General features: G+C 43.7%; 1 protein-coding gene across 3 annotated transcripts in view; it reads right to left on the bottom strand.

The window, feature by feature from the left end:
* Positions 1–336: 336 nt before the first annotated feature.
* The window catches only part of CRIM1 (cysteine rich transmembrane BMP regulator 1), a 208,316-nt gene continuing 186,087 nt past the window's right edge, over positions 337–22,565 (bottom strand). For 2 of the 3 annotated variants that reach the window (XM_082851850.1, XM_082851852.1), the window contains 4 exons: positions 15,281–15,475; positions 8,260–8,382; positions 4,600–4,790; positions 337–3,129 (listed from right to left, as the gene is read on the bottom strand). In XM_082851850.1, coding sequence (XP_082707976.1) covers positions 2,953–3,129; positions 4,600–4,790; positions 8,260–8,382; positions 15,281–15,475 — 686 coding nt within the window. In that variant the 3' untranslated portion in view covers positions 337–2,952. The remainder of the gene's footprint in view (positions 3,130–4,599; positions 4,791–8,259; positions 8,383–15,280; positions 15,476–22,565) is intronic. The other variant, XM_082851851.1, reaches the window with a different exon arrangement.

The raw sequence follows: 22,565 nt of genomic DNA, 5'->3' as shown, positions 1-22,565 counted from the left end.
TAATACAATAATATTAATAATTTAATCTGAATTTGTAAAAATTGTCTTATACTGAAGAAATATCACTTTGGAGGGCATCCGAAAGAGTCAAAAGAGATTTTTTTTGACGCGACCCAACAGTGCTCTGTTTATAGTTCATTCTTAAGTTGATGCATCTGAAATGTATGAAAAATATGCTATTTTTTCCTATCAACTCAAAGTCCCCTTTTAATGAGGTTTCCTCTATTTTGCTTGGTAACCTCTTTCTTCAGCATTAGTAAAATCCTAGGGTTTCCCACTACAGCCTTTCTCCTACACATGATGAATGAGTTTGACACTAATGATGAGATGGGCGTGTTTCTGATCTGTGACTGACAACAGGTAGGTTTTAAGTTTCTCTCACAGCAGCATCCCTGTGCTGTACACTTGATTGCTGGGCGGGGGACACCCTTTTTTTTTTTTTTTTAAACAAGGATTCCTTGGGAAAGGCCTGCCTTCTGAGAGAAGCACTGGGGCTGCTTGTGACGCCGGAACTGACAGCCTTAAAGTAAAAGGACGAGTCATCTTTCTCATCTCAGACACAGAATCTTTTTGAAAGTGACGCTGTGTGATTTAGAGTCAAAGTGTTTATTTGCTGCCAAGAATCAAGTTGCAGGTAATCCTTTTACAGCCTTGTTTTTTGAAGAAAACAAAACAAACTGTAGAACTATAGTGCACTCCAAGTGCCATATATCTATTTTATTCTTCAGGAAATTATATTTTTCTTTTACAGAGCACAACAGGAACCAAAGTAAAAGAGTAATAGATATAGCACTCAGGATAAATCAAATCTTTAAAATAATAAAAAAAATTTACACCTTGTCCTATATCCTGTTAGTATTTTCATAATATGGCCATGATTGAAAAAACAAAAAGCAAGCATTTACAATTTTTGGATAGACTTTTTATGCCAGGAATGGATTAATTGTCAACAAAAATTTATACTAATCAGGCTGATGTAGGTCTATTTTGGTAACATATCATTAACAAATTTATTTTGGAGATAAAAATATTGCCCCTTGATAATAAATCTTTTTTTCTTTGATGCAAACAGCTAGAACACCTTTTTCTTTTCTTTTTTTTGATATTCTAAGACAAAAGAAATGGTTAATCTTCAGATTAATAAATTAGGTCATTATAATAATAAATTAATTTTTTTTTAAAGTTCAGCAACCTCTGTCCAAGTATTTACAACAATACTTGAAAGTTCCTTTACAAAACAGAACACATTTTCTTTTCACATTAAGCATACTGGGTATCTGTGTCTTTCACAACAAGCATTTTAAAAAGAAAAATCAATGCAACAAATGGGTAATTAGTATAAAAGTGCTAAGAGCTGTTTGAAAAGTTAACACTATAGTATACAGTCAGTTATATCTGAGGCAAACTACAACAAACTTCCAGCTTATTATGGACAATATTCCAGTAGTTGTTTCAAACAGTTGTTTGAAAAGAAAAAAAAAAAAAATCCCGGAGCTGATTAGTGATGCAGAGACCAGTGAGCAAATTGAAAACCAAAAGCAAATCCAAATGAGGAAGATTTTAATAAAGGAATACCTTCTCCATAGCAGGTACGATGCTGACTGCTCAAGGCGTGTGCATACACACACAAACACACATACACCCAACACTCACACGTTTCTCTTCCCAATTAAACTGCAAGTAGATTGAGACTTTGTGTTAATCAAAAATTTAAGTGATCAAAAGCACTGATATGGAATGCCTGTTTGTTTTTTGTTCTGGTTAAAATCTCATAAAAATACATTCAACAGGAAAACATAAATTGTATGTGTATAAATATATATGCATATATATTATATACACACGCACACAAATACTTTTGTTTTTCTGAAGCATAAGATAGTTACATAAATATTCCTATAATTGCTAAAGTTTAAAGAGGCATAATTTTTTTTTGAGCTTCAACAAAGGTGCTTGAATAATATACAATTAAAATGAAGTAGTTTCTATTTTGTAGAATCAGTATATAGTAAGGAAAAAAAGATCCCCAAACAGTCTTTTTTTTTTAAAAAAGTTTCTTCTTAAGCTAGAGCTTCAACGAAAACTATGAACAACCGACAGAACAGAAGAAAGCAACAACAAACAAGGAAGTATAGCCCCTGGGAATGCCTGGTGTCCTTCCCCCTCTTCTCCTTCCTGCCAGGCTGCTGTCAGAAAAGCTCCAGTGCTCACGTCAAGAAACGACTCGGGTTTTATTCATTTGCTGACTCTGCTAGGAACTGGCTGATTGACTGACTTGGAAGAAAAAGAAAGCAGCAAAAAGTATAACTGTATATATCCTTAATCACCCGCTTTAGAGAAACGTCGCTACCCCATTTCTCTTGCTTCCTCACCACCTACTGCAGCTGTGACTGTATATAAAAGAAGCATGTGGCTTTAGGCCTGGGTTGGCTATCAAAAGGGTCTGATGTGCTCGTCTGGTAGTCTAAGGTGGTTATGGCAGCTGGATCGCAAGGCCTTTTTGTTTTCCTGCTCACTCAGGCCTGAGCTTTGCAGCAACCAGTGCAAGTCTTCCGAGCAACAGGAAAAAAGTATCCTCTGGGCCACTGGACTGGATTTCTCCACAAGCCAAGCTGACCTATTTGTCTTCCCAACACCACCCTCCCACCCATTCGCCCCAACCAAACTCACTGTCCCCGTCCCCAAGTATCTCTACAGCTATAGTACAAGCAAATACACCTTAGCAACTTTCAAACCTTTGGTTCTAAGACAACACTTGGTCAGTTATCTTGAGGAAGAGTGGGAATGCTTGTTCTGCACACTGCTGTCGACAGAGCCCAGCCCAGGAAGTCCTCAGCGCTGTACATCAAGTCACAATCCAAAACAATCCACTAAGCAAGTGCACAAATTCTAGTTAAAGAGCAGATTGAGTCGTTTTTCTGTCTTTCAAAACCTCATCCACACTGCCTCTCTTCACACCGTTTGGTAGAAATTGTCTGCCTGTAGGTGGTTCTGTTTTTGCATGCTGTAGAAGCCACTGAATCTGGCGTCTGGTTCTGCGATTCTCAGCATTCTCTGGGAACCGTCCACCTGGACTCGGGTTCCTTTCTTGCAGTCCACAGATACCAGCTGATTATTTAAAGAAGAAGGCTATTTAATGGGAGGAGGAAAAAGAACCACAAAGAATTAACTGCTTTACATATCTCAAACCAACAGATATTTAGTACCGCATTCAAGTGAGAAAACAGCATCACAGCACATGGATGGGCAGACTGCGTGGGTTCACATCATGCTCTGGTGCCAACTATACTTTTTTTGTGGCTGCGCTGCATGGCATGTGGTACCTTAGCTCCCCAACCAGGGATCCAGCCTGTGCCCCCTGCAGTGGAAGTGTGGAGCCTTAACCACTGGACCACCAGGGAAGTGCGGCCAACTATACTCTTATGAGGAATACTGACAAACTGTGTAGGGGTGAAATGTCAATAAATTATGTCAAACGGAGGGGATGAAGGAACTGAGAAAATACGGAAGTGACATAATTATTTTCAAATCCTTGAAGTACAGACTAGTGCTTAAGAGGGTTGAAAGATGAGTGGAAGGTACCAGATAGACAGATTTTAAGATAAACGGACCATTTCTTATCAGGCTGTAAAATCAGCATCCCAGGTTGGGCCAGTCTGTCTGTATCCAGCCATACACACTATGATATGAGCAGCTCTCTCCCCAGCTTTGCAGGTAGGGACTGTGTCTTGTGCAGCCCTGTATCCTGACCCAGCATGCGCCCAGCACAGAGGCAATTTACATATTTGTTGTAAGAAAATCAGTGAAAGTATTATTATCTGTATGGTAAATTGGCTGTTTTCAATTCTTGAGGTTGTATATCTTTTTTCTTTAGTAAAAACCAAACTGCAAAAAGTAGTTAGTGTTCAAAGGAATTATGATTTTTTCCCTTCATGAAAATGAATTATTTCCTGCTTTTTAAAATAGGCAGATTGAGGCCCTTTGCATTTGTATTGACAACAAACACATATTCTTTCCCCTGCAATATGAAATCTGACCCCCTCCACCTTGTCTGGTATTATTTCACACAATCTCTTCATCGTTTGTTACCTTTCCCCTTTCTGCCTGCCTTTGACACATCTCCCTGTCCTTTGGACTTTTGTACATTGTCATCATCTTTTAGCTCTCCTTTTGCCCTGTTCTGTGTGTTATCTCCCTAACCTTGTGATTTTTTTTCTTCCTCTCCCAATTCTAAGTTGATAGATGATTGAGAAATACCAAGTGACCAAGTTTTAATTTCTAATATAAACAACAATCACTTAGGAATCAATCCAGGGGTATCTGCTTATTTGAAAACTTTAAAGTAAATCCAGGAAATTGGATCTGTGAAACGTCAGGATTCATTAACTGATGGATGACGGAGACTTGATCCAGCCATCTAGCCCAGGGCAAATACTATGTATCTTGATCACCACAGCTTAATGTGCATCTGAAGCTATGAGGAGCAAAGTAAACATTTCACTGGCTAATAGAGAAGATATCAAGCAACTAAGGAAATCTAAGCGTACAAGCTTTCCTAGTTTGATCGTTTAAGAGGCTGAAACTTTGTCAGTACAATACCTTAGTTGGTGTTCGATACCAGCAAAGCAGTGGTATCCACTGTTTCTTCTGATTGATGAACAGGAATGCTATTATAATAGAGAGGCCTATTATTATGGGAACCACAACTGAGGCAATGGAGTCCAGCGAAGAATCTTCTCCTGAGTGCAGCCTGTTATTATCTCTGTAATCTACCTGGAGAGGACCCATGTCTAGAAGAAAAAAAAATTACAAGCATTTATTACCTAAACCAGAATTTTTTTTTTTTTTTTTTTTTTGCAGTATGCGGGCCTTTCACTGTTGTGGCCTCTCCCATTGCAGAGCACAGGCTCCGGACGCGCAGGCTCAGCGGCCATGGCTCACGGGCCCAGCCGCTCTGCGGCATGTGGGATCTTCCCGGACCGGGGCACGAACCCGTGTCCCCTGCATCGGCAGGCAGACTCTCAACCACTGCGCCACCAGGGAAGCCCTAAACCAGAATTTTTAAGGATTATTTTAATTACATTGCAAATAGAGATCAGCAACGTGGTTTTACTGCTTCCTAGTACCTTAAGGCTAAAACATGATTGAAGTCTAATGTGGCTCCAAAGAGCTCTTATGAGAGAGCAGAGCTCTTAGGGATGGATGTAAAAAAGAAAATATTAGGGTGAGAAGTTTTAGTAATTGGGCAGGATGATGCTGATTCTAGCTAATAAAGAAAATAAGAAAATTCTTACACAGACTTTAAAGAAAAAGTGACTAGGGCTTCCCTGGTGGTGCAGTGGTTAAGAACCTGCCTGCCAATGCAGGGAACAAGGGTTCAAGCCCTGGTCCGGGAAGATCCCACATGCTGTGGAGCAACTAAGGCCGTGCACCACAACTACTGAGCCTGTGCTCCAGAGCCCGCAAGCCACAACTACTGAGCCCATGTGCCACAACTACTGAAGCCTGTGCACCTAGAGCCCGTGCTCCACAACAAGAGAAGCCATCGCAATGAGGAGCCCGCGCACTACAACTAAGAGTAGCCCCCACTCGCCACAACTAGAGAAAGCCTGCGCACAGCAACAAAGGTCCAATGCAACCAAAAATAAATAATAAATTAAAAACCATTTTTTTTAAAAGTGACTAAAATTAGACTACTGAAAATATTTTAATTAATGTTAACCTTTATGGTCTTCTAAGATTTTGAAGCAGAAACATCAGCTTAGCTCCCTGTTTACTAACAAATAGGAGACTAGGACAAAGTATATGCTTCTACTTAGTAGTGTAATAGATAAGACTAATTAGTAGTGTACTCGTAAAAACCAAGCCAGAATCAAGAGCCTTGTCTTTTGGTTAATATTCTGGTTTACTGAGCTCTAAGCTAAAATGCCGTACTTTTCATAAACTTGTTGAAAACTCACTGGACCTATTGGATCATTTTCCTGCCTTGGTTATTGTACAAGGGATGTTTAATTTTGCTCTTATAAATGGTGGTCTTTTTGTTCCTTTAAATCATCATTCTTGCAATGAACACTGCAGACAGAGATAACAAATTTAAATAGATACCAATCAGGAGCACTCTCTGAAGATTTCCTTATTTTTCTTTTGTTTCAAATAAACCACTGTAGTCAGGATGTCTTTAAATGCATCAAAGACCAGGTTAGTGAAAGATGCAGAACACATGCAATCAAAAGGACCTGCTTTTAAATTGTTTTGGAAACTCAGCTCATGAAGTAGTACAGCTTTGTGATGTTAATACTGTCTATAGTTTAAAACTCAGATTTTTATTAATATCCTTCTATGTGTATGTGGGGGGATGAGAAGAAGAGACCCTTCCTAGTCATTTTAGAGAGGCAGATGGTAATACTTTATAGGAAGGGGGAAAAAAAAGGGAACATATTTATCAGCATCAAGAAAAATGCCAAAGGGGGGAGTTCCCTGGTGGTCCAGTAGTTAGGACTCCGTCTGCACTTTCACTGCTGAGGGTGCGGGTTTCATCCCTGGCCAGGGAACTAAGATCCCGGAAGCCGTGCGGTGCGGCCAAAAAGAAGCGTAGTTTCTCATGCCAAAGGTAAAAGTAACATTTTTTTTTTTTTTTTGCGGTACGCGGGCCTCTCACTGTTGTGGCCTCTCCCGTTGCAGAGCACAGGCTCCGGACACGTGCAGGCCCAGCGGCCATGGCTCACGGGCCCAGCCGCTCCGCGGCATGTGGGATCTTCCTGGACCGGGGCACAAACCCGTGTCCCCTGCACTGGCAGGCGGACTCTCAACCACTGCGCCACCAGGGAAGCCCAAAAAGTAACATTTTATTGATGAATTCAGGTTTTAAAAACACAATGAATAAAAGAATGAATTTTCACCTTCCCACATTTCAAATGATATTGGAAGTGTTTTTAGGAATATATGTCATATAAGAAGATTAAAACGTAAATTAAGGAAAATCTTGGGGAAAGGAAAATGAAGCTTCAGTTGAGGTCTGTTACAAAATTTAGTCCTTAAATTCTGTTTTGATGCAAAAAGCAGGCCATAAAATGAGCTTTAAGCTTCCTAGCAGCCAAAGCAAAAATGGAAATAAGCATCATCAATAAGATTCACAGTGTCTTTAAGATTAAAACAAATCAGTTGCTTAGGAGAATCATAAATTTTCTTGCTACTGATATATGAGGAAATTTCTCCTCAGGGTCTTTATAACAGAAATATTATGTCATCCAGAGTCCTCAACGTAACATAATAAATATGGCTATGCTTATGACTAAAGCTCAGCATCCAGATGAGTATGTGGCAAAGAGCAGGCACTAATATTTGTTGACTGAATGACTGTAAACATAATGCTGAAGCGCCATGCAGTCAGCAGTTATATAAGGAGCCAAAACTTGGGTCCAGGAATCTGGTGCTCTGGTCATCTGGCTTGATCCAAGCATAACACTTACAATATCTAGAGTAACAGACCATTAATCTCTCAAGCAATGAATACTGCTTCTTCCAAAAGAAATATAAAAACGGTCTAACAGTGATTTTGAAAATGTCCTTGGAGTAGACAGGAGGCAGTACTGAGTCATGACTAAGAGCAAGCTTATACTCTTTTGATCAAGAGGACTACTTTTAGAGAGAAGGCAAGATTGACAGGAACTTGGCCTTGCCTTACCACTTAGCAGCTGAGAGGCAGAATAACATCTCTATTACACACGACTAAAAGGACAGAGCAAGGGGGAACAAAAAACCAACACATGGACTTTAAGCCTGATGAGTGGAAGAATCAACACAGTAATAAACTGAACTCCTCATGGAGTGAAAACTACCTGGAAGAAGAGGGTAACCTAATGCATAAATGCTTAATACAGAATCCACAGGAACAAGTGAGTAATTTATTACTACTCTGCTTACAAAGTTTATTCTCACACCTGCATTTGAGAGATGGCTTAGAAATTCCAGATACCAAGCTCTTATGACCAGGGACATATTTCTTTCCATTGTCATTAAGCCTCTGAGCACGTGGGACCAGAAAAAAGGCATTTTACCCAGTTAACTGCAGACTTATTTCATCATCCTGGGTTGTTAAATATGTTACAGCCAAGCAGGTCTTTCTTGGAGTGGTTATTTGAACTTACCTGGGCACGTATTTTAAAAGGTTACCCAAAAGAAGTTTTGAAAATTAGAAAAAAAAAAAAAAAGTAAACCATACACAAGACTAGACAGATCTCAGCTGACTTCGGCACTTACCTCTGGGGATGTGGATAATGTCATTTTCACTAGGTGTGGGCCACAGGGGAACCTCCAGGTCAGTCTCTCCACGATGATTTGTCTTCTCAATGGGTATATTAGTTGGTTCTGGGACATACATTTCTAAAAGAAGGGGACATTTTTCATAAGCGATGATGGAGGGGCTCCTTACTGTTGACTTGTCTCCTCAATCCAAACGGACGGTGCATGCAATACAACACAACATGTCCTGGGACATGAAGGATCCAGTTTCCACCTTGACATCATTAATGCTACAGTTACTAGCTTTGTAGGGGTGGGAAACATGTCCTACAACGATTTAAAAAGACGGGAGAAGATTACTCCTCCACCTGGGTCAGAAGCTCTGCTTTTTCATGACAAACGCTGTTGGCTCTACAGATTCATGCAAGCTGATGGTCACTGGCTGAAATGAAAGGATTTCTTTTACTTTCCATCTAATAAATTATACTTTAATAACTTGCTCTTTAATAAATGAGTGTTGAATCATTTATATGAAATATGTCACAGGAAGTGAAACAGTTAAAGCATCTTCCATTCTTTATTCATTTCCCCTCCACTCCCTTCCCCTCAATGGGAATGGATGTTGGCGGACCTCATGAGGTGCTGCCCGATTTAAGTCTTAAATGTCTACTGTGTTATTCCTGGAACCATGCAGATTGGAAACTGATCTTGGGTAAACATATTAATATTATCTAACTCGATCATATAGACACTTTGGTCAACAAGATACTACAACATGAAACAAAACCGAGAAGAATGATATTCATTAATCTCCAATATCAGGATTTTTCTTTTTTTTGAAGCCAAGTTCTAAAGGGACCAGTGAGAAAATCCAAAGCTTTCCGTGGTTCCTACATAAATATTTGTATATCCCTACTTCATCTGGCTAACAATAATTAGCCAACTTTTAAAAGAAATAATTCTTAAGAACCTCTGTTTTCAAAATATAACAATAGAAGTCAGCCTCAATCATGTACTTCTTGGCCAGGGCCTGCCATATTATTAACTGATTTTTATAATAGGGTTACCCAACATTGGTAATACGAAATACTCACTAATATTCAGCCTAATTTAGTCCAAAATAAAATACATGAAATACGTTATATAAGTTAAAAGAAAATCCTCTCTGCTCACAGTGATCACGTTCTATCCCAAAGTTACCAGCCTTTCAAGAAGTGAACTTTAAAAAGGATAAATCTGAGAGAAGGGAAGAGTGATAGAGAATAGAGTACGTGCTAATCTTCCACTGTGAGCTAACCGAGCATCTGCCAGGGAAATAAATGCTAAGACGTTAAGAAATTGCCCAAGATTATGCACCCGGGAACCAGCAGAGCTGGGCTTCCAATCCAGTTCTGTGATTCCAAAGCCCAGGTCTTCCTATTGCCCCCAAGAATAAAGTCACTTTGGCTTTTGCTTCTCTTACTTAAATTCTAAGACCTCAAACATGGCAAGAAGTAGACACTCTCAGAGTTTTGAAAGGTTCAACAGGTCTCTAAAAACTCTAGAATTAAAAAGAGAAGTTATTGAAAACATTTTCATCCACAGAAGCAGGGGTCTGAGTATAAACTAGTGATTCCAAACTTTTCTATCATCTGAATCACCTGAGGAGCTTATAAAATGTGCTGACGCTCACAGGTCCTGATTCAATAAGTCTGGGCTGGGTGGGCCTGGGGGGTGTGTGTGTGTGTGTAGGGATGGTGTTCAGCTCGCCCACTGAGACATCTCGATATGTGATACGAATTTCCTGGAGGAATTCGGGAAGAAACCCCCTTGACATTTACATGACATCTTTCAGTGCCGTGGCACCCTGAGCCCCTGCCCTGCCTGGTCCAGCGCACAGCCTGGAGCTTTCCTATCCCAACAGGGGCTGACCTGCCACTGCCTTCTGACGCCTCGGGAGAAAAGGCTAACGAGATCCATGCCAAAAACCTGTGAATGTCAGCAGCTAAGTAGCAAAGACCTCCTCTGCGGAGACTCCCAGGGCTGGGGTCAATTCAGTTCAGCTCAGGGTCTTTCCTGAGTGACAGCAGCAGACAAGCAGCGTTGAAATTCTTGTGCCTCATACCTGCCTACAAGTAGATTTCAGTGAAACCCTACAAACAACACAGACTTGACAGTGTGAGTTCTCTTCCCACAGGTGCTTAGAAAGGCCCTCCTTGGCAACAGAGGGGAAAGTTGGAAGGATCTACCTAGGATGCAGGAGGATGTCTTACTTAGTGATTGCTAATCACCATTGTTCAGCAAATATTTTCCAAGTATTTCCTATGTGGCAGGCACTGGCCTAAGCTGGGGGGATACAGTTGTGAGCAAGACCAGTCCTGCCCTCACGGGCCCCTCATGATGAGTTACTTCTCACCGTCTGGCAGCTCATGGCCTGTCCTCTGGACCAGTTTGCTCCACTAAACTCAGTTCCGCTCTGATTAAAATCTACCCACGCCTCCTTCTTTATCATAAAATACTCAAAGCTCCAGTTCAGAGCCCTCAAGTCTAAGGGGAGAGGGTCATTTCCCTTTGATGTGAACTTAAGAGGGAAGCCACCTCTGAGCAGTTTTGTCAAAAAGGATAAAACTTTCAGCAAAAAAACTGCTTGAAGAAACAAAAAGAAGTGTGGGCGCTGCTGTGTTTCCATGCCTGGGCCCAGGCCTGCCATGGCCAAAGACTGCATTCAATCCCAACTCTAAAATAGAACCCTTCCGGCATTTACTACAAGAGTCCTTTATAAAGCTGCTGGCATTGTGGATGACAGGGCCAGGGGAGTGACACAAATCTTTACCTGGCCAGGTGGCATAGATCACGGGCACATGGTCAGAATTAAAGAATTACAACTGGGGTCAGATTTGACCTGAACTTCAGAGGAACCTAAGACAACCCACTGGGGATGTACTTTACAGTCAGAGGCACCTGGCCCATTGTAAGAGCCACCCTCCTTAAAATGTCCTTTTCTGGATATGGGGCAGGGTGCTTGGGGCTTACAAGGGGAGGACACCATCTTCTGGGAGATGGAACCGTAAGTCACCTTAGGACTGGGGACTCCTGGGTCTTCTGCTAACTAGCTGCATGGCTTTGGATAATTCACTTAGCTTTTCTCACCCTGTTTTCTATCAAATGGGACAAGTACTAACCAGCAAATCAGTTCACAGGTCTGGTACTCGTATCCAAAGATGGCAGAGGGGGAAAGTGCTTTGTAAGGGTGAGGCTGTTCAGAACGTTAGCTGATGTGCATAGGGGACAAAGCCAAGTAGCTTGAGCTTTCCAGGTGAGAATCGGCAACGTGAAACTTCAGAGGGCCCAGGAGAAAAATGGGACAGGAATCCAGGCTTCCTGGCGGGCTACACTTAATCAAATGTAAGGTGGCAGAGCTCACCTGACTGCAAAATTTGCTGAGATAAGATGGAGAAATGATTCATGAATAATACATCAGAAGCAGAAGGGGGACTTAACAGAAATTCAATTCCAATCCAACAGTAAATGCTGACTGAGAAGTCACTGGAGAAATCTCTAGTTATGAGCAGGATGTTAGTGAAACCTGCACTCTTTCCTCTATTAAACTCGCAACCGAGGAGAGTGGCTCTTTCCCTCTATTCCTGCCGCCATCACCTGAATTTGGGTCCTAATCATCACACATCTGGGACATCTACAGTGCAAGTCACAGCTGTCCTGGCTTCTGGTCTCTCCCTGCTTCAGTCCTCCTACAGATCACTGTGTGGCTCCCCAAAGCACCTCCATGATCTTGTGTTTCATCTGCTCAAAAATGAGCCACGGGGCTTCCCTGGTGGCGCAGTGGTTGAGAGTCCGCCTGCCGATGCAGGGGACATGGGTTCGTGCCCCGGTCCGGGAAGATCCCACATGCTGCGGAGCGGCTGGGCCCGTGAGACATGGCCGCTGAGCCTGCACGTCCAGAGCCTGTGCTCCACAACTGGAGAGGCCACAACAGTGAGAGGCCCGCGTACCGCAAAAAAAAAAAAAGAAAAAATGAGCCACGAAGGACAAAGGACAAAATCTACCTCTCCAATTGACAATTAAGGCCCTAAAAATCTGGACCAAAGTCATCTTCTCTGTCTTTATTTCCCGCTCCCAGAACTCCCTATTCCAAGGGCATTTGGCCTTGACCTTTCTGTCTCAGGGTCTTTGGTCAGATTACCCTTTCACTCCAATTAAGAGAACCCACCTGTCTTTCAAGGTCTAGCTCAATCCTTCAGTGAAAGCCTCCAAGACCCGCCTCTACTCCACAGGAAAATCCTATCTGTGAACTTAGCACTCGTGGTCTGTAGCTGGGCTGTGTAATGGTTGTCTCCAATTCACCCCCTCCCCTTCTCTCTAGAAACCACTCTAAGTAGATTTTGCTGCCACCACTGTATGGAAATGGCTCTCGTCACGACGACTAGGAAAATGCTAAATGCACAGCAGTCAGTCCCTGCTTCTCACCTGATGTGACCCAACAGCACTCCTCCTACCCTCTCTCCATGTGGCTCCCAGGTCATAGCTCTCTCCGTTTCTTCCCGTGTGGCAGGGGCTCATTCTCTGTCTCCTCTGCCAGTCCCTCCCCACCTGCCCAGATCCCAAAGTTGGAGGGTTCCTGGGCTCAGTCCCAGGCTCCCTTTTCCTCTCTATATCCACTCACTCCTTGAGTGACCTCGTCCGGTCTCAAGGCTTAAAAACCACCTGTGGCTGACAATGTTCAAGTTTATAGACCCATCTCCCATTTCTCTCCTGAACTCCAGACCAGACAGATTCACTGTCTATTCATTATCTCCACTTAGATGTCCAATGGAGATTTCAAACTAAAAACTCCCCAAACCAAACTGATTTTACACCAGAGCTGCAACTCCATATTTTAGTCAAAAACATTGTAGTCGTCCTTGGCATCTCTCTTCCTCTCACTCCTCACATCATGTTCAAATCCTATGGATTCTACCCTTTCACTAGAATCAGAACCCAACCATTTCTCCTACCTCCACAGCTACTGCCCCGGTACAGGCCACACTCATCTCTCACCTGCACCACTGGCCTCTCTGCTTCCACTCCTGCAAGTCACGTCCCATCACTCCTCTGCTCACAACCCTCCAGAGTTTCTATCTTGCCCAATAAAATTCTAAAATCGCTCATGAGATCTCGTGTTTTGGCACACAGCTAGTTCTCTGCTTTCCTCTAGTTACCCTCCCTGCTCATGGGGTCACATCCACACAACCTCCCTGCTTCTCTTTAAACGTTCATGGCATGTTCCCACCCCCTGGGCTTTTGTCCTGCCTGTACCACAGAGATTCTGCCTCTACCCCATGATTCCTGCCACTCTTCTGGGTCCCTTTATAAATGTCATCTGATCAGTGAGGCATTCTCGGATTATCAGAACATCCTGTCTCCTGTTCTGCCTAGCCCCTCCTCCCCCACCCCGGCCTCGCTATGTGTTTTCTCTGTGACTCTTATCCTCATCTTGTGCGCTATTTACTGTTTACTTATGTGCTGCCTGTCTCTCCCTATGAAACCATCAGCTGTGTGGACGGGGACTTGTTGGATTCACCCTTGTCTCCCCAGGGCCTCGAGCAGTGCTTGCACAGGGTAGGCACGAGATGAATCTTGGTTGAATAAATAAGATCAAGTTTCACCATTTGAACTGCTCAAAGCATATTACTAGGAAAACTGGTATGAAACTTGTGAAACAGGTGAAATGTAATAGATAAAGCAACTCCAATGAGAAATACATGTTTTTCCTCATTCTTCTCGTGCAAAACACTTAAGGATTTTGTTTTTTCCCTATGTGGACAACGAGGGATACGACATCACAGAAGTGAACTTGTGACTCTCAATTTACACCTTAAACAAGGCCAAGGAGACTAAGCTATGAAAAGCACCCAATAAGAGATCTGAAAAGGACTCAGCCTCCTGAGCTGGCAGAACATCCCATCCTTTTTAGGGGATAAATGGACATTTTTAGAAGTGCCCATTAGGGCTAGTTTGCACAACAGCTAAACAAAAGGCAAATGTATGCAGAGCTCAGTGAAACCCTTCGGGTTTAACTGGCTATCCCATCTTACAAGTGCGCGGTGTAGATGCCCTTCTAAGTTGCCCTGACTCCTAGCCTACTGTGCTGCACGGAGCAAGCCTCTAATACAATGCCGCAAGAAAACACAGAATCGAGGTGAACGTGGAGGGGCTCCTAGAGTGAGCCCTCCCTTTGGTCTGTGTGGTCTGGAGTGCCTGTGAAGTCTGTGTGTTCAGGGCTTTAGATCTGGAACACTGCCCAGAGGCTGTCCTGCTGAGGGCTCAGGTCCTGCATTGCTGGCAACGAGGGGCAGAAAACAAAGGAGCTGTTTTGGCAGGAGACACAGACATGGAAACCAGGAGAAGGCCTGGGGGAGGATCTGGGCAGCTGTGGGGGACTTCGGTTTGAAATTGGGAGGCGGATTACTAAGTTGACATGAAGGGTGGAATGTGGGGACAGACGTAGGCATGTGATTCTGCAACAGCCAGCTGGGGGCGTGCTCCTTGGTTCCGGTCTAGGTGGGAAGAGATGGAAAGTTCACAGGAGGGCTTGGGAGAAAGCTGCACGGGGTGGCCTGGGTACTACTGGAACTGATGAACTGAAGAAAGATTGGACCAGCATCGTATTGTTTAAATGCAGCTCTTCCATTCTGGTTCTGATAGATATTCACCTTAGAACATCATTCCCTACTGTGTCCGATGATGGACCTTTTCCGCTAGGCTCGTCCAACACTGCACTAAAACTGTGCTACTCGGATACGGCAGGTGTCATTCACAGGTCTGTTACACCCATAAGGCCTGCCACTTAACGTTTAGAGAATGCAAGTCAGAAGAGAGCAATACTGGCATGGAACCAAAATCAGGCACTCACCTAGGTGGTCACAGGCTCTCAAGTTACCCGCCAGGTCTCTGTTTGGGCCACAGGAGCTAAGGGATGGGTGGGGGAGGTTCTGAGTCTGTTCTAGCTTCCTTTTGAATCAACATCCCAGTTTGAAAAGTGGCAGGGCAGCGGCTTAGATACCTGGGCACATTGGGCAGCAGCTCCCTTCCACGTTGATGGGCTCGACGCAGGGCAACGGGGGGCAGCTGACGGTCGAGCAGAGGGTCTGGCCCTGCAGGCAGTAGCAGTGTGTGCAGCTGTCAATGTCCCAGCGCTCCTCATCAGCGTAGGCCTTCCCGCTGAAGTGGCATACCACCTTCTTTGGGATTGTGTCCTCTAGTGAAAAGAACGGCACATGGTGGAGTCGCTCCATGTGACAAACACAATTTCTCATCATACGTGAGACATGAAGGGGAAAAGCTCTACACAATCGCAACATGCTCTAGGATTCCCAGAATTGGGTAAAACTTCCACCTCCCCAGTCCCTACTGTTGTTTTCCTCTGCTCAGCGGAAGCCTCTGAACTCTCATCTTGTGGCCTGAACCTGATCAAGGGCCACTGAGGCTGACAGTAACTGTAACAACCAGCTGGGAACAATACCCGTTGGCCAGGAGTCATTAGACTGTCATTGCAAAATATACAAACTTAATCATCGCATGGCTGTTGCACATACCACACGAAGAAACTAAAACTGAAATACAAATAGGTAGGGAGACAGGATCACAGGTTCTGTTCCATGGAAAGTGAGAAAAAGTCCAGCTGAGTATACTTATAGAAACAACTGAAGAAATTCCCATCTCCAGTTAATCTCTGTGTAAATGATGCAGGGGAATGATAAGGAATGACAATGGTCTGTCGCAGGGAACTGGCAGGCCGCCTGTGCTCTCCCAGAAGGGAATCAGCATTGAGATAACAATTTCCTTCATTTTTCAGGGATGCTGGATGGACCTCCCGCTCAGTAACGAGGACATTCCTACTTCAAAAACAACCTCACTTCATTTCAATCCATTTTTTTTCCCCAGCAAACTACGCTTTTTGAGAACTATATATATATATTTTTTTATTTTTTATTTTTTTTTGCAGTGCACGGGCCTCTCACTGTTGTGGCCTCTCCCGTTGCGGAGCACAGGCTCCGGACACGCAGGCTCAGCGGCCATGGCTCACGGGCCCAGCCGCTCCGCGGCATGTGGGATCTTCCCGGACCGGGGCACGAACCCGTGTCCCCTGCATCGGCAGGCGGACTCTCAACCACTGCACTACCAGGAAAGCCCGAGAACAATATATTTTTAAGAGCTATTTTTTATGTATAAGAATTTACAGCTTAACACATTCTGCTTATCTTTTTTCTCCGTTCTCTCCTACCATCCTCACATCTTTCCTCCCCCATCCTTTTCCTTGAAAGTTCCTTTCTCTTTGATTCAACACCTTCTCCTGGTTTCTCTGAACTTACTAGTGGTCACATTCCCTCTACAGCTCAGAGTGAGGCCCAATGCCCAGCAAAGCAGCGATGGGGCCAATCAATGGAGAAACAAAGGATGGGGGTGGGGCAGCCCCTCCCTGTCACTGGCCAGGCCGATAACTGGATGACTCCTACAAAGCTGGGGAAATTTTATGCTCAGATTCTGTGGGCAGCTCCATTCACCACTGGTCACTAGTAAATGAAAAACTATAAAGGCATCTGGAAGGAAAGTTCCTTAGGAAAGAAGTGGTGTCTTCTCCCTGGAAGGCACCTTGGAAGCTCTGAGAGGGGCAGTATTCACTGCCCAGGCACAAAGGACAGAACCCACAATGCCTGAGGGGCAATGAGGAACATCTATATGCAGGGCGTCAGGACCCCAGCCTCTGTAGCCAAGCGCTCCCGGGCAGCTGGAACCACTCTGTAAAGACCCAGCATGAAGCTTCCTGCTGAGCTTTTCCAGAGGACGGTCACAGGCAGAAATATCTGTCTTTGGAATCCACATTCTCTTCTTACCAATTACTCAAGCATATGCCCCTGACTAAATGGCACTAATAATGTCCTATGACTATAGGATTTTGTGTTTCCAAAGGTATGTCTTGGTCCATTGTGGAGTGTTATAAGTAAGTATGGAAAGGACTCTATGTCTAGTGTTAAAATGCATAATCTCTGTTTCCCAATGCATTTTCATTATTTCTCTCATTACTGTTGCTTGATGTTCAGCAAGGGATAGTAAGCAATCACAGAAAGTTCTAGGTGTAAGCAGAAATTCTTGTTCAGTATCTATTTAAAAAGGTACTTCACTGTATTTGTGAGTGTTCCACAGAAAGGGTTCTGGTGCACTGAATGTTAACCTTAAAAACTCACTTGGAGGCTTTCACACCAAACTCATGGTAGAAGTTTTTGCTAATCTGAAATCCTTAGAGGAGGTGACTTCATTAAGATAACCCAAAATGTACATGTCAAATGGATGAGTAGAATCATTTAATGAACTTAATTCAAGTAATATACTGACCTTGAGCCAACATGTCATTGAGGACATTAGATTTGCCATCAAATCTAGAGTCTATTATGCAGAGAATTCTTTATGAAAGGAAGCATTTCTTCATAAGGCAATACTACTGATTATATTTCACATAAACCTTGTAACAGCTCACACGATGGACCAATGTCACGGCATAAACTTTGAGTAACGTATTACTGTGCAAGGACCTGGGAGAAGAGAAGGTTACACTCCCTACCCTATCTTGTCCATCACCTTCTCCTGTGCTTTTCCTCCCACAGGCATTTTGCCAGTTCTCTTCTTAGAGAAGAGGAGGAAGGGAATGAGAAAGAGGCACAGAAAGGATGAGGGGGCTTCCCTGGTGGTGCAGTGGCTAAGAATCCACCTGCAAATGCAGGGGACACGGGTTCAAGCCCTGGTCCGGGAAGATCCCATATGCAACTAAGCCCGTGCGCCACAACTACTGAGCCTGTGCTCTAGAGCCCATGAGCCACAACTGCTGAGCCCGTGTGCTGCAACTACTGAAGCCCGCGTGCCTAGAGCCTGTGCTCCACAACAAAGAGAAGCCACTGCAATAAGAAGCCCACACACCGCAACGAAGAGTAGCCCCCTCTCACCGCAACTAGAGAAAGCCCGCGTGCAGCAACGAATACCCAACACAGCCAAAAATAAATAAATTTATTTAAAAAAAGGAAATAAAAAGTTCCTTTGCCAGGAAAGAGGGTATATTTGTCAAATTTCCCCCAAACCACAAAAATAAAATAAAATAAAGTAAAAAAAAAAAAAAAAAGGATGAGGACTTCGTAATAAAAGAAATTCAAGTCAAGGCCAAGCACTGGTCTGTATTTTCTTAAGATCTAGGCAAAAACACTTATTACATCTTAAGATATTAGATCAATGCTAATATTTGTGAAGTTAAAACTATCTATAAAATTAAGATATTAAAAATAGTAATTATGTGTTAAACATCATAAAGACATTCATTCACTTATTCTACAAACTTTTATCATCAATGGGAAAAAAGGCAAGACCAGGACCCTGACCCAGAGGACTGAGCAGAAGTGGTGGAGACAGGCTGGCGACCAGGACTCCTCACCAGGTACCACGCAGCAGCCACAGTGCTGTGAATTCAACGTGGAGTTGGACAACACAACATGGAGGGTGAAGCAACTGTCTGCTGGGGGAACTGGGAGAGGCTTCACCCAGGATTTGATGCTTTAGTTTTACTTCGAGGGATGAACAGAAGATAAAGAAGCTGGAAGGAAGGACACTCCAAGTAGACGGTGGTACATCCAACAGTTTGCCATGTTGGAATGACAGTGAGAGGTGTAAGGGCCACATGCAGGATGGCTGGAGATGAAGTTGGGATCAGATCGTAAAGGGCCTTGAAGAACAATGACAAATTTACAGCCTTCCTGCAGTGGAGGGGACAGGCCTAATCAGCTTTGTCTTCAAGAAGAGAACTCTGGAATATGACAATGTGGAAGACTAAACAGGGTTAGGAAGATGGGGACGCTGTTCACTAGGATGTGTTACAGGCCTGGATTAACGCAGAGATGATGGAGGTGGAAAGGCAAGGCTAGGTTTGAGAGCTATTACTGAGAAACAGCGGTCAGGATATGGACAGTGAGGGGGCAGAGGTGTGAAGGACAACCCTGTTTCTTGCAATGGGAGGTGATGTAGCGGTAATTCCAATATATGAGTCACTTTCCTGCTTTAACAAAGAAACAGCTGGCGAGCTTGTCAAGGACCTGGTCAAGCCTTATCAAACCAGATATTCCAGTGGGTCAATCAGAGCTGCAGTGGTTGACCTTCAAACTCTTAGCCTTTCTGTGTGAACATGACCATGAAGCTGCCTCTAGGATAGAACTAATTTGGGGCTCAACAAGGTAAAAGGGAACACGTTTTAGTCACCAGTGGTGAGAATGTGGGGTAACAGGCAAAACTGGCAGTATCCCTCATGTATCCTTAAAAACATTATACTTCTTTCATCCAATAATTCTATTTCTAGTCAGCTATCCCAAGGAAATAATCAGAAAAGGCCTAAAATAAGTTGTTTATGTAGATGTTCATCACAATATTATTTATAATAGCAAGAAATTGGGGGAAAAAACTGTCCAACAATATGGGATATTTTAATGACTCGATACAATCATAGGAGAGAATATTGTGCAGCTGTTAAAATGCATCATGTATAGTATAAGTTCAACCACGTAAAGAGGAAAATTTAAAACTGTCTGGAAAGAAACGAAACTGTTAACAGTGTTAGAATCAAGGGTAAATTTTTCTCTTTAACTTTTCTTTTGCAATGAATATGAGTTACTCTTGATAAGGCAACAATATTAAATGATTTCAAACAGGTATGTGCATGCATTATCAACCTCCCCTCCCCCCCCACACACACAATGAAAAGAAAAGCTTAGTCTGAACCTGGTTCTAAAGAACCTGGTCATGTGGTATGGTGCTTTCTGAACGCTACTGACCCACTCTGAATAATTTCAATGGTCTGCAAGAAAATTAAAACCACAGAAGACATGCCAGAGAGCAAATGCTGAGCTACAGCATAACGAAGTGTCTATGCAACTACTCATCCAGTAATTGTATGAGATCACTGTCCCAAAGAGTATTTATAAAATGATAAAAGAGGGATAGTAACTACTCTGGATGTCTAGCAGGCAGTAGGCTGAACCAAGAACTTCGATGACATATTAGATGAAATTGAAGTTTCTCATTTGATTTTGTTACAAAAATAAGTCTTTTTCTGAATTCAATGAAGATTAAGAGTTCAATCGAGTGCAGCAATATGACAAAGAAACGGTGAAACCCATTCAATGGGAGCCTCACAGAGATGCTGCAAGAGACTCTGCACACAGCAGTGGAGCTGGAGTCTGACCAGTGGGGCCCCAGGAGATTCAGGGGCCATAACAAAGCTCTTCCCCTCCAGGGAGGGGCTGACCACCATGGACCCAACTTCCAGGTGTTTCTACCAAGTCAGCTCTATTCCATTCAAGCTCTCATCAGATTACCATGGAAACATCTCACCTTCAACTTCACTTCATTTTCAATGGAATTAACTCTGACTTGAGGTCAGGAAGCTACCTTTTCAGGTTTAAACAACTGGGGGTGGGGGAGGGGTGGGTAGAGCACAGAGGCAGATGCCAATCAATCGCTGGTTGAAAGCAGGGACCGAAAGAATGAGTCTCTTGCTGGAGGTGGCAGACAGTGCAAAAGGGACCAGTGGCCCCAAAAAGACCTCGTAAAGGGACCTGGTTATAGGAATGAGGTATCTCAAGGAGATGGCTCCTTGAGAGCCATCTCGTGTGCAGAGCTCAGCTGGACCACAGCAAGATCTAAGATCTGCATGTTCAGCACTCTCACAGCTGATCTCCTTACAGACTGGAGGTCAGAGGACGCAGGTGGTAGAGGCAAGAGGGAGGGTTCTGAAAGAAGGACCTAGGGCCAAGCACTAAAGAAGAGAACTAGCATCTGCTGAGCATCCACGGTACCCAGGCGCTGTGCTCAAGAGCATCACATGGTTCAGCCCCATGGCAACTCTCTGAGGTAGGGCTGTCCGTCCTGCTCTTGGGGAAACTCAGGTTCAGCGAGGGGAAGGAACCTGATGTAACCAAGCCAGCAGGCGGTGGAGCCGGCATCTCCTCCTGGCTCCATCTGACTGCAAAGCCCGCATTCTTGGCCTTGAGCTCTACCTAACAGCTCCCTTTCTTACTCTCCCAGGAATACACAGAGCCCTCTTCATGTGGCCTCAACTGTGCCTGGGCCTCTCTGGAACAGCGGACAACTGTTTGGCTATCCAGCTTTTTCAGGTGGAGGCCAAGCTGGATCCAGTGTGTGACCAGGGTTGAGCCACGGTTAGCACTGGACATGTTACGTCAGGGCTGGCTGGCTTGAGGATGTGGACTTCAATCCATGACAAGCCCCATTTCAGAGTCGGCAACAGTTTTCGTGATATCTCCACATCTGATCAGTCTGAGTCACAATATCAATATATTTCGTAACAGTAAAGTTTGTTTCTTCAAACATGCTTTAAAACAAAGCCACATTTAAGACATGGGTTGGTCACCACTCTGTGGAATTTTCCTGTGAAATAAATGAGGACTCCTTTTTGTAAAAGCCTTGACCAATTTTTTCTGAGGTGGCTGCTATGTGGCCCAGATTAGACTAGATTAGATTTTATTACTTAGATTCTAGTTAATGAGGCTTTATAGAAACATCTTTTCTTTTGACCAAATTTTATCTGAAAAGCCAGTGATCTAAACAGAGGCCTGAAAGTATGTTGTGAATTTCAGCTGACTGATGGATCCCGGTGCCCCTATTTCTTTTTTTTTCATTGAAGTATAATTGATTTACAATGTTGTGTCAATCTCTGCTGTACAGCAAAGCGACTCAGTTATACACATATATACATCCTTTTTTAAAAAAAATTTGTTTTATTTATTTATTTTTGGCTGTGTTGGGCCTTCACTGCGGTGCACGGGCTTACTGCAGTGGCTTCTCGTTGCGGAGCATGGGCTCTAGGCGCGTGGGCTCCAGTAGTTGTGGCACGCAGGCTCAGTAGTTGTGGCTCGTGGGCTCTAGAGCACAGGCTCAGTAGTTGTGGCACACGGGCTTAGTTGCTCCGCGGCATGTGGGATCTTCCCGGACTAGGGCTTGAACCCATGTCCGCTGCATTAGCAGGCGGATTCTTAACCACTGCGCCACCAGGGAAGCCCTATACATCCTTTTTTAATATTCTTTTCTGCTATGGTGTATCACAGGATACTGAATATAGTTCCCTGTGCTATACATTAGGACCTTGTTGTTTATCCATTCTAAATATGATAGTTTGCATCTACCAACCCCAAACTCCCAGTCCATCCCTCTCCCGCCCCCCTGCCCCCCTTGGCAACCACAAGTCTGATCTCTATGTCTGTGAGCCTGTTTCTGTTTTGTAGATAGGTTCATTTGTG

The sequence above is a fragment of the Leucopleurus acutus genome (assembly GCF_964270905.1).
Source record: "Leucopleurus acutus genome assembly, chromosome: 12".
In the NCBI taxonomy this organism is placed as follows: Eukaryota; Metazoa; Chordata; class Mammalia; order Artiodactyla; family Delphinidae; genus Leucopleurus; species Leucopleurus acutus.
This window is presented reverse-complemented; position numbering and strand designations above follow the sequence as displayed.